The 13,111-nt window shown below is 39.0% G+C and overlaps 1 protein-coding gene across 1 annotated transcript in view; it reads right to left on the bottom strand.

The window, feature by feature from the left end:
• The window catches only part of LOC131978311 (glypican-1-like), a 50,440-nt gene that overhangs the window by 10,489 nt on the left and 26,840 nt on the right, over positions 1–13,111 (bottom strand). Inside the window, exons 2-6 of the mRNA XM_059341923.1 lie at positions 9,290–9,448; positions 5,305–5,522; positions 3,898–4,071; positions 2,241–2,406; positions 500–630 (exon numbers count right to left, since the gene is read on the bottom strand). Coding sequence (XP_059197906.1) covers positions 500–630; positions 2,241–2,406; positions 3,898–4,071; positions 5,305–5,522; positions 9,290–9,448 — 848 coding nt within the window. The remainder of the gene's footprint in view (positions 1–499; positions 631–2,240; positions 2,407–3,897; positions 4,072–5,304; positions 5,523–9,289; positions 9,449–13,111) is intronic.

Here is a 13,111-nt window from a genome sequence, read left to right as displayed (position 1 = left end):
GTAAATTTAACCACACACTGAAACAAACCTGTACAATAAATTACACTTAACAAAATATAAGAATAGAACAGCTTGGCTTTGAAAACAAGGCCAAGCCTGTTTATTGCTGTGCTGACTGCCTGTCCAATAAATGGACATTGATATATAAATCAGTAAAATTATTAGAGCCAAGCAATTTAATAATGCTGCCGAGATTTATCTGAAGGATACATCTATAAAACCAATAAAATTCAGCGGTGAGAGGTTGAGTCCGTTGCTGCTGAAGCACATTGTTGAGCTCTAGCTCAGGTATCCTCAGGGTAAGCACTCCTTGAGGATAACAAGTTTGATTTTGCACACTCCATAATGATATTTGACCCAGAAACAATTTCATAAAGAGGTGAAAGGTTCGAGCGATAATTTTGAGGGTGCAGGATTGCAGACGTAAGCTGTAAACTTTGACTGGAGATAAAAATGCTCCCGGGGAAAATTAGTGAAGAGACAAAGTGAGACGTCGTACTCTGGTTGTGAATGTGTCCATGTTTTCCTGCAGGAAGTGAACGGCCTCGTAGATTCGAGCAGGGATGGAGGAGACAACCACGTCGAGACTGGGCTCCTTGCTGAAACTAGAGGCCACCTGGATCATGGTGTCTGAACAGAAGAAGAGAAGAATATTTGGATAGACTCAGAACAAGTTTTTTGAATGCATAAAACGTTATTTACTCCCAAGCCACATAGTCACAGTTCACCAATATATACAGTATCAGATACATGTACATGAACAGCATTTAACTGCATGTTTAGTCATTCACATCTACGTTTTACTACATTAGTCTTTTTTTCTGCAATTGCAATATCCTCTTAAGTTTTTAACATTATGAGTGGACCTTAATTTAAGAACATTTTTTGTATTATCAGCCTAAATCTCTTGTACTTTTCCCTGTGAGTCTTGCTTGGAAAAATACCAGACTCTCTATTACCAGACAAACTTATCAGTCACTTGTTCCAGGTGGATCAAAGCCACCGGTTCATGAGGAGCTGCATGCTCCTGAGATTTGGTCAATATCATAACCACCACCCCTAAAATTGCCATATATAGATGGACAACTTTCACTGCCTATCCATATATGGCAGCTTTTAAAGTGACTCTTACTATACTATGCCAATTAAATCATAAAATCTAATAAAACCTCTCAGTGAATGGGTAAGCCAGGAACATCATGATATAGAATTTTAATTGGAGTATTTTCAAGCCTAAAGGTGCTTTCACACCCTGGCAGAAACTTGCTGCCTGCAGTCGTTTTAATGAGGGAAGTGTTTTCAATCACGGTGGTAGGGGTGTGAAATGATTGCCGCATGTGAACACGCATAGATTTCTCTCCGTCACACAGAGTTCGCCGTGCTGAACTTTTGGGGGATCCGCGTGGCGGAAGAAACAATTGCTAGAAATGGTTTGCAGATAAAAGGCTGTCAAGGCGATTGCTGCACAGCAGTGTGAAAGCAGCTTAACCCTCCTGTTATGTTTCGGGTCAAATTGACCCAATTCAATGTTTAAAAATCTAAAAAAAAAAATTGTTAAAACTTTTTTTTCTGGATGAAACTTCTTCTGCTTGGCTTAATAAGTTTAATCAACATATAAAAGGAAAATGGTTCGTTTCACATATTTGCATGTTTATATTACATAGACACTGAGGTCCCTTGTGTTAATTTATCAACATCACTCCATGAAAGAAAAAAAATTAAAAATGTAAAATACATTTTCAATAATATGTATGTTCTTTCCAATGTTCATAAAAAATGTTTTAACATTCCTTTTTATTAATGAAAAACAAGAGAATTATCCTCATTGAACCATGATCTGTGAGAGGTAAAGAACACTATTTCACTAAATATTGATTGAAATGGTTAGTATTGGAGTTAGTAATGAAATATAAACAATGTTTATTGGTATTTTTTGGTTTGTTTCACTTTTGGATAATTAAACATTATGCTGTTCCTGAGAAACAAACATAACAGAAGGGTTATGCTTGTCTCAGTTATATATGTCTTTTTTACTTTCACATTTCAATTAAAAAATCAATTCAGTTTGAGCCATTATGATATCAGGTTAAATTAGTGAATGCCACAAATTAAATCATTCGTACGTGCAACACAAGAACGTATCCAAATGTCTATCACTGGAATCCACTCAGCCTAATAAGTACATTTGGATTATCTCTGGCTTTCCATTACAATGGTTTACTGTAAGGTCTCAATCTCACCAATAAGATTCTGCCACTCGGGGTCCAGGTCAGCTTGGTTGGCCAGGCAGCCCTTCATGACGTTGGAACAGTAATTGGAGCAGGGTTTGACGGAGGCAATGCCACGACAGTGGGGGCAGTAAACCAGCTTCATCAGGGCCTTTGTGCACTCGGGACTCAGATGAACCTGCAGAGGTTCGACAGGACAGTTAGCATTACAAACCTCAGGGGCAGTAAGTTAAGGACATGGGCAAAAATATTTTTCCTTTCACCCTTGATTTCATAGTTGAAAGTTCAATTCAAAATGTACAAACAGCTTAACAAAGAGGTTAAACAGCAGAGGGCGCTATTGCAACATTATAAGGAACACAACCTGAACAAGAAAGCAGTCAGGGCCCTACTCTTCTTTATACATGGTTTCTATTACACTGTCAGCTTATGATTATGTTCGCAAGTCATGAAGGGTGTCCAGTTCCACAGTGGAGTTATTTTACCACAATCCTGCACAGATGTAATGTAGTGACACCTCTAAAATGAGGGCAGGTAGTTAAGGGACCACACCTAAGTTTGCAAGATTAAAACTACATTTTTTGCTGACTGTTTTTTTATATAGTTTCAGATATTTGGATTCATTTTCTGCCTGGCCTTCATGCATTTATTTCTCTGCAGTATGAAAATCAGTCCAGAGGCTCGGGCTGTGTACAATCCATTACTGTCAACGTCAAGTCTGCATTAATTTGTGTCAATGCTGCATTATCGTCCGCTGGTAATGTGTTTTATGTGCTGATGTAAAACGTCTGCACTTATAATGATAATGTAGCTTTGACAGAAATTAATGCGGACATGATGTTCACTGTGATCAAGAACGTGGTCTGACTATTACATCAATTGGAAATGAATAGAAACTAATTAACGCTTGCAGCAGAACATTTTGCTAAATTCTTAACTGTGAATTAGGGGCACTTTTTTTCTCCAGAATCACATTCTGCACTTTAAAATGTCTAAATATGGTTGTTGGAAATAGATTAAAACATAAAAAATGACTCGTGTTGTCCTTTTAATTGCAGAATTATAATGTCATTCTTCCATACAGGACATGAATGGGGAAAGAAGAGTGTAAAAAGTCTTGTTCTCTGACAATATAAGCTACGCCGACACTTAACAATAACCTTTTCAGAAAAATACACATAGAAGAAACAATCACACAGTCACATCAGACACACTGCACCTCTGAGTGATGGGAAAAAAATGCATCGAGAGCTGAAAAGAAAACATCTTCACACCGATAATTTGACAACACTGTTGTCATCCCTCCAAATGAGAGCTTTGTTCTGATGGCAGTCTGACGCTTCATTTTTGATGATCTTTGTGTTTTTCACTTTAAGGGTGGAGATGTTTTCTCTGACAGTTAGGGTGTGACAACCACGCATCCATCATATCTGCTTTCCTGGGACTCAGCCCAGCCAAGACTTATTCTCACACACACAGACACACACACAGAAAATTTTTCTCACACTAAGACACAAATTGTCTCTTGAACTCTCAGTTTCTCTCACACCAACAACTCATCCTGTCTCTCTCTGTCTGACTCACTGTGTCTCTGTTATGTTTCACACACACACACACACACACACACACACACACACACACACACACACACACAAACAAACACACTCACCTGTGAGACCTTCTTGACCACCTCCCCACTGACCATCAGCCCCTGGACAAACGACCTGGCTGTGACAAACGCGCGGATCAGCTTCGTCTTCATGTCCCGTGGGATGTCTCCAAATGGCCGCAGCGTCTCCTGTTGCTTAGCAACACATTCAAGGTAGTCCTCTGACAGGGTGACCTGCCCGACAGGATGTGACATGGAGAAAAAATATAGGAGAATTATGGTATTATGAGTATTTTTTTATGATCATTTTTGCCATTATTAGACAGAGTGCAGTATCGTGGTAGTGAGAGATTGGGGATGACGTCCCGGGCCAGACTGCAGTTTGTCATTACATCATCCGCCTCTTAAACCTTTCAACCCCAATTCCAAAAAAGTTGGGATTCTGTGTGAAATGCTAATTTTAAAAAATGGATTCAAATCAGAATTCAGATTAAGTGGTAACAAAAGTTTTGACATAAAATACTGATTACTGATTACTTTTAAGGCCCTCAATGGCCTCCCTCCCTACATCTCTGACCTCTTAACACCCTGCACACCAGTCCATACTTTGAGATCATCGGGCAGAGGTCTCCTGACTGTTCCAGAGGCTGGCTGAAAATTAAGGGGGACAGATCGCTCGCAGTCAGGGCCCCAAGGCTCTGGAACAAACTGCCCGAGGAAATCAGGTCAGCTGAGTCGTTGATCTCTTTAAGTCTCTTCTTAAAACATCTTTTTATCGGAGAGCCTTTCCTGATTTTACCTGAATTTTAACTTCCCTTGAACTGTCTTTTAATTGCACAGAATGATGTAATTCTCTATCATTACTTTTATCTGTTGTTTTATGTCTGTTTTAAACTTGTCTTTGTAAAGCACTTTGTAACGCGTACATTTGAAAAGTGCTCTATAAATAAAGATTATTAGTATTATTATAAAATAAATTCTTTCTACAGTTTTCAATTGAATATGTCACAAAGGATCAGCAAAATATTCCATTGTGTTTCATTTTAGACAACGTCCCAACTATTTTGGAATTGAAAAAATGTCATTATAAGAGATATAAAATGCCACTTCCACTTCCACACATGTATGCAACGAAGACTTCTAATAGATGAAATAGTGCAGGTGATGCATCTAAAAATGGAAACTTTGCAAATGTTTATTCCCTATATGAGCCATAACAGAAGCAGGGGCTGAAGTGCGCCAGTTCAGTTAGCAGCTGAATGGATCAGGAGAACTAGTTCACAAAATCCTCCAATCGTGTCAACTCAAATTCCAAGTTATTCCCATTCGAATATCTTATGGTCTAATTCCCATAATTGTTATTACTGGCTATTATGTTTCGGCTTTACTGCTTCTATTATTATCTTTTTATCATTCTGTACACCGGTCTCTCATTTAAAAATGTATCAAAAGGTCTTTGTTACTCACATCTGTGGGAGCGGAGATTTTAAAGGTACGCTCCAGGAGGCGGGACCAGAACTCAGACAGGGTCTCATCCAGGTTGAGAGCGGAGCCCCGATAGTACTGTTTCAGGTCGTTGTAGAGATCTCCGAAGAGACGAGTGTTCTGGGAATACAGGGCACCGAGCGGAGACAGCACCTCCTGGAGGGAGCGCTCAGAGCGACTGTGCAGCTCAGTGAAATATGCTGGAGAGGGAGAAATGACAGAAAATTGGGTTTTTTCATTATGAGCCCCTTTCACATGATACACAGTCAGTTGAACTATTGGTTATTAGATGAATGCCGGGCTGATGTTGAGCCAAGTTTTTCCCTGTTGTCATATTCCTGTTCGGCCCGATGGGATTCAAATACTTAAGTTGAAATTACCTTTTAATACCTTCACAATATTTTCTAATACCAACACAACATTGATCTGTAACTTTAGCAGCAACTTTTTTAACTGATTACTGTAAAAAAATGTTTACTTTTCTGAGTAAGTAAGTGTAGTAATGCCTACGATCAAATGAAGTATCTATATCACAGTTACTTGATACTTTTTGCTTCAATAGCAGCACTGAAGTAGGGCTGGGCGATATGTACCAAAACTCATATCCTGGTATTTTTAGGCCAAATGGTGATATAAAATATATATTGGTATTTTAAACAAAACGTGCAAAGTGTTCAGTTTTGTCTCAATGTCACAAGTAATCATCGTCAACCTGTTTTAGGTAGGTATTAACCGAAATACCTTTAAATTACAGGGTTTTTTTCCAAGGAACATGACATCAGGGGTCACATAACCGCTTTAAAAATCACCATGAAATAGCCTAAATCTGCAAATCTGACTTGGTGCCTATGGATTCCTTAGATCTTCTCGTTTTATATGGTACCAGTATCTCCAGTATATTTTTTTAAATTGAGCCTGTCGGAACGCTAAGTGCGTATATCAGTATGGTGGTATTGTCTAAATATGGTGGTATGTAAATATATATTTCTAAAATATATTGGTATAACTCGTAATACTGATATACTGCCCAGACCTCCACTGAACTATGCACAATTATTTGCTATTTAACCGTAACTTAAGACCAAATGTTATCTCATTGTTATCTCATTGTATGTGATCACACACCACTTCTCCACCACTACACTCCATCATACTATCTCAATGAAGGTGCACAAAATGACAAAGGTTTAAAAAAAGTTAAAAACAGAAAGCTTTAATGAAAGGACTTGTGTAAAAAGTCAAAAGTAAAGTAACAAATTCCATCACACAACTAATTACAACTGTAACTACAGAACCTCAGCTCGCAATGTTAATGCTGCGCACAGAGTTTGCTGTCTGAGGCTCCTCTTAGCGACGGATGGTTCATTTAAAACCTCATCAGATTACATTTTAATGGCCTTATTTTTGGCTAACTTCATTTACAACCTTTAATACCTTTTAAAACCCTGCGGCAACCCTGCTAGATAAAACCTTTTTGCTTGTGCTTACTCTGACTTTGTGTTGTTGTGGTCTGTGCCGGTTGTTTGTTGCCACAGGCCGACACCACTACAAGCTAACGTTAGCTAGTGTTGCACACTGTTGGCGCTATAGGGCAGCTGAAAGACGCAAGGCACTGCTCCAAAGGAATTGTACCGATATTGAATGTCACATTCAGATGTTCCTATGGACTGTAAAAGTGGACGCAGCCACCTTCACACCAACCATTGGTTTGTGGACTATCATTTATAAGCCTTTAGTTTGGCTTTTGCTAGCTGGGTTTTTGGACAGTCCTGTCTTAGTTTCTTGGTGCCAGAAGTGATCATATTTGGACCAGAGGGTGGATCTAACTAAGACCCTGATACAGAAGAGGATTGGGGCCAGATGGGAGAGGAGGATTTTTTTTTCAATATGCAGTCTGACGAAAAAGTCGTAATGGCGAGAATAAAGTTGAAATACTATTTGGAGAAAAAAGTTGAAATGACGAGAATAAAGTTAACTTTTTGTGTTCAGTTAAGTTGGAAAGATATTCACAGATTGGTTGTTCCTGTGTCAGTAAGTCTTCAGAGGAACATTGTTTTAGAGAAACGTCTATCCAAACAGTTAGGTAGACTCCAAGATACAACCTGATTCATCAATGTCATGAAATAAGCAATAACCACAATATTTAAGGGTGTAGTAGAACTAAAATCCCAGACACATAAGTTAGTAGGATTGGTAGTAGAATTGGTAGTAGGATACTACTACAACTATTGTTTTGGGAAAATCTGATTTTATGTAATTTATGTGAATTTCTTAGGCATATAATAGACATATTGAGGAAAACCAGGTTGTAGCTTGCAGTCCACTTAAACTTCGACATCTTTACTTTTTTACTCCACATTTAATTTTTTTTCTCAAAGTGCAAAATGAATTTTTTTCTCATCCCATTATTTTTTTCTCCTACCTGGCCCTTGTCCTCTTCTGTAGCCTGAGGACATTATGCACACCCGGCTTTTTAAATCACAAGGTAGCCACGCCCTGAAGCATACTCTACTTTATCATCTATTTACTCTGAATGGGACCAAAATCCACAAAATGATCATGCCATATTGAATGATTGAGACAATAAACTCATCACGAGAATGTTTACCTAAATAGTAAATCAAATGAAGAGTGGGGTTATTTTCTGATAGACTTCTATATAATTAATGCTTCTTTCTGTAACCAGTGGAGACGCCCCCTGCTGGCTGTTGGACATAATGCAGGTTTAAGGCTTTTCTGCAGTGACTTCAGACCTCGCTTGGATTTTTGCCGCAAAACTGTCCCAAGTTCTTTACATAGAAATCAGTCCTAACAGCTGTTATAGGCAATTAAGACATTTATGTTACAATGTTTACACATACTGGCAATACATAGTGATTAAGTCATGTAAATTGCTTCACACTGTAACTTTAAGTCATTTTATTTCATTGAAAATTATCCAATAACTGGCAATTGAAATACTTCTGAACAATAAAGAAAGAATAAAGAACAAGATTACTCCTTGGGCCTATTTATATTAATGGACAGTGTCTTTGAATGAGCTGTAGAGTAACATTTCCTTTAAATTATCTTTGCAGACAGATGGATACAAAGCATCAGAGAGGTCAAACAGAAAGAATAAGGGAGTCAGCACGATGTCTCTGCAGTATATTGGTCTGGGCTTTTCCCTCATGCTTCAAAGGCTTTGGACCCGTGCCAGCCTGATCTAACCATAACCAGATGGGCGGCCACATTACTGCTACTGAGGTGGCTTGCTGCCTTGAGACTAATAATACTGTCCTCCTCCTCCTCTGACTAGGCCTCCTCCTGTTCGTTTCTTCTTCTTCTTCTTCTTTTTTGATTTTGACTCACTGTTTCTACTCTGCTAATGACACATTTCTCACTTGCTGCATTTGTTTTCACTTCCTGTCACTTCTCAATCTCTCCTTTTCTCCCTCCTCCCTGCATCCCTCTCTTTCTGTGATGTGCACTGATCTGCAGCCTCGGCTCCTCAGTGGGTCAACTGCTCATTAGCTGAACCAGCCACTGCCCCGGGGGACACCCCTCTGCTTGTGTGTGTGTTTATGTGTGTGTGTGTGTGTGTGTGTGTGTGTGTGTGTGTGTGTGTGCCCCTTCGAGATCAGGGGATCGGCTTATCACATTTCATTGTGTCTGGCTGACTCTGCTCTCATTATAACACCCAGTCAGGGGTCCCCTTGACGCATAGGACACAAACACATCCTCCCTCGCACACACGCATACACGCATACACGCACACACCATCACTTTTGAAGTGGTAGAAGAGCACTGAGCACAGTCAGAGCTTGTACCTAACACAGATTCACAAATAACACAACATACTAATGTCAGACTCCTCTGGGCCCACTGCTGAAGCTTTGCTATTGAACTCGGACAGTAATGAGCATCTATTCTGCAAACACACACACACACACACACACACACACACACACACACACACTCTACTTACTGTCAAAGTTCCTGTGGAGAGGGATGAAGGCAGACTGCAGCGACCTGCCGGCCTCTCTGATCAGTCCCTCGGTCTCTCGGCTGCTCAGACCGGCCAGGTTCTCCTCCATGGAGCTGGTACAACAAGTTGGACCCTGAGGACACATCCTCAGATGTTCACCTGGCGAGGTGGGAAGGACACAGAGTTAATTAATTGAATTGTTATATTTGACTAATTGACATAATTTAATCATTGAACATGGCAGCTCATATCCAGACCAGCCTTGAATAAATGATAGTAAAAGGGATAGGTTGGATTTTTTCAAGTGAGGTTGTATGAAGTATTAACCCAAAGTCAATGTATTACCAGCAGTGGATGATGGTCTGCACAATCCCAGTCTGGAGAACCAGAAGCACTCCAGGCAGGAAATAAATGAATGTATTGCTGTATTATTCTTACCAAAACAGCTGATCTGCAGCAGCGTGCAAAGCATATCAGTGCGCTAATGCGTAGGAACACAATAGTAGTGCCAAATGCAATATAGCAACAAGAAATATCGACAGGTGTAACATTTTTAGGGTGAATAAAATAGGTTTTGTGTCCCCGCCTGCAGCAATACATTCATTCATTTGCCTGGAGCACAGTTCTCCAAACTGGGAACACACAGACCATCATCTATGGCAGGTAAATATTGACTTTGGGAAAGTACCTTATACAACCTCACTTCAAAAAATCAGAACTATCCCTTTAAAAAAAAACGTCATTGGAGATGAAGGTGTATAGTTTTTATGAACATGGCATGGCTCTATGGTAATGGCAGTTTTGCTCCACCCCTTGGATCCAGACTGAAATATCTCGACAACTTGTATATGGATTATACTATTAAATTCTGTATAAAAATTCATGGTTCACAGATGATAGATCGTATAGACTTTGGTGAGCCCCTGACTTATCAACCAGACAATAAGTTACAATAGCCATCAATAGTTTACACTATTGATGGCTGTTTATCAGCGGTTATCATTCCATAAGAACGGGCAAGTCGGACCCTACTGGATACTACTATTTATATGTATATATATATTTTATTTTTATTTTACTTAATTACAATATATATGAGCAGGACTGGAGTATTTTTCTAATGTTATTCTGCTACTTTTGATCAAGAAAAGCATTTGAGTGCCTCTTTCACCACTGCATGAATTATTTATTGGAATCCTTTTATATAAAGTTACCGACTGGAAAAACTCTCTTACTGTCACTCACATACAGTGAATACAGTACACATGATTTATATATAGCAACCATGGGTGGTTTGTGTGTCTTTTAAACTTACTCTCCTGTAAGAGTATGTATTGTATGTCATTTTGGGACAGATGGGAGAGGTCAGATTAAAATTAATAGTATTCCTATTAGATTCATATTAAAGCTAGTTTGATTCTGCAGTGCAGACGTCACTGTGTTGAATTTGGCAAAAAAAATGTTTCACAACAATTTTTAAAAATACTCCATTACAAGCCATGCTTTCAAAATTTTACTGACGTTGCAGATGTAGGAGCAACAAAATGCAATCAAAAGTTAAAGTACTCTTGCAAAATGTTACCATTTAAAGTTTTTAATAAAATAAATGAAAACATATTTCCTATTCACATACGATTGGAACATTATTAGAGATACAATACCATATAAGTACAGAACAGCCCGATTTTATCTGCTGATATTGCCCTATAACAAACATTTATCATAACCTTATACAAGTATATAATGTTGATTCATATCTTCTTTTTACAGAACATATAATGCAGAAAATGGTGCTTTTGGTGGCTGAGAAATTGTGTTACCTATTTATTTTATTCTTATATAAATGGTCAGCATTCAACTGATCAACTGAACTGTTTATTTAGGTCTTTATTTATTTTATAAACTTAACTTAAAATATACATGTGAAATAAATGTAGTGGAGTAAAGAGCACAATGAAGTATTAAATATCAATAAATAGTCAAATAAAGTGGAAGAACCTCAAATATGTATAGTGCCCTATACTCCAGTAAATGTACTTTGTAACATTTCACAACTGCCTAGTTCTTCTTTCAAAATATCAAAATAAAAGCCAAAATGCCCATAAAATTGTTTTTAAAAGCAGTAAGCCAGCAGTTAAACACAGAAATAAAAAAAGATGCTGAGAATAATAAGACTGTTTTTCACTGGCTTCTTACCCTCTAGCTAATAACTAAAGCCTGATCATGACACACCCAACCTCAACCTGCATGAACCCGAATCTTGAAAATATAAGAATGTAGAATCGGAGGACATAAAATTCAACTTTTTTTTCCTATTCTTAAGGGAATACTCCCACTGGGCAGAGTAAAAATAAAGATGTTTCACACACACACACACACACATGCGGATTCTGCCAGACAGCCTAGAAAGCAGTCTGCAGCATCAGTCTCCTGACAGACTGTGTGTGTGTGTGTGTGTGTGTGTGTGTGTGTGTGTGTGTGTCTGTGTGTGTGTGTGTGTGTGTGTGTGTGTGTGTCTGTGTGTGTGTGTGTGCCTGGAAAGGTTAAGGGTGAGTAAGTACCCCACAGCTGTGTGCATCACTGCGCTCGCCTTTCTTAACAGGTCTCGGGATGGTGTGTGTGCATGTGTGCGCATTTATGTGTGTGAGTGTGTAGGTGCATGTGTGTGTGTGGGTGAATGTGTGGGTTGGGGGGGGGCAGAATTTGTCCACCAGGGTAAGTGGAGCAGAAGAGGAGACGCCTTAATCATCACTCCTCCATGAATGTTTCATTGGTAGTGGCTGGTATGTGTGTGTGTGTGTGTGTGTGTGTGTGTGTGTGTGTGTGTGTGTGTGTGTGTGTATGTGATACTGGCAGCCATAGTACAGGAAATAGCAGTTTATATACTACATTACTTCTTTTCTTGCATCCGTTTTGGGGATATTTTAAGTTGTTTTTTTTTTTACCTTGCTTCATCACAAATACAAGAGGACAAGTGGAGGAGAAATATAAGTCTGAAGCTGGAGTTAAACCTCTCTCACACACTCACTCATTCCAAAGACCAACCACAACCATCATTTAATATTCTCATTACTTGATTTTCAAGTGTCAAGTGCAGGTCAGTCAGTCTGAGATGAGACGCTTCACTCCTCTGAACCCACACACCATCAAACAAAATCACTTTCTGCTAATTGCACCTGTTTACTACAGAGCTGTGTATGTCAACTCACGTCCGCTTGGTTCGTCCGAATCAGAGTGAAATTAAATTTTGGTTAATTTTGTATTTAGTCTGGTTTGCTTTCATAGCGCATAGATTTAAGTGGACCAAATTACAAAAAAACCTTTACGAAGGGGGATGTATGAAGGTGGAGGGCTGGAAATATACTGGCAGTATTTTTTCTTATTGGTTGGAACAACATGCACCCCGGGTACCTTTGATTATACCGGCTGTAATCCTGCTCTGGTACCATTCTGCTACCAAACAAATTTAGAAAGAAATGCTCAGAAGGAACGCCTGTTTATGCTGCAGATCATCAACGTGTTGATTCATTATTTCCAACATGCAGCGATCAGACACCTGTATAATCAGGGAAGGCTTCTACCATGAACGTAAATATGACATTATTTTAAGCAATACGTTGATAATTCTGCAATGAGAAATTAGCTTTAGCTCAGTGGTAGCCAACAGAGTGAAACTGAAGGGCACAAATTTCATCTTTATGCTATGATGGGACCTCAAGATTTGATTAGCAGCCACAATCCGCTGCATTTCAGTTAATTTCGTGTTATTGGGTCGGATTACATTCACAGTGCATTTGAACCACACTAGAGATCGTTTGGAAA

Source organism: Centropristis striata, chromosome 9, assembly GCF_030273125.1.
Source record: "Centropristis striata isolate RG_2023a ecotype Rhode Island chromosome 9, C.striata_1.0, whole genome shotgun sequence".
NCBI classification, from domain to species: domain Eukaryota; kingdom Metazoa; phylum Chordata; class Actinopteri; order Perciformes; family Serranidae; genus Centropristis; species Centropristis striata.
Note: the sequence above shows the minus strand (reverse complement) of the source record. Positions and strands in the feature narration are given on the sequence as shown.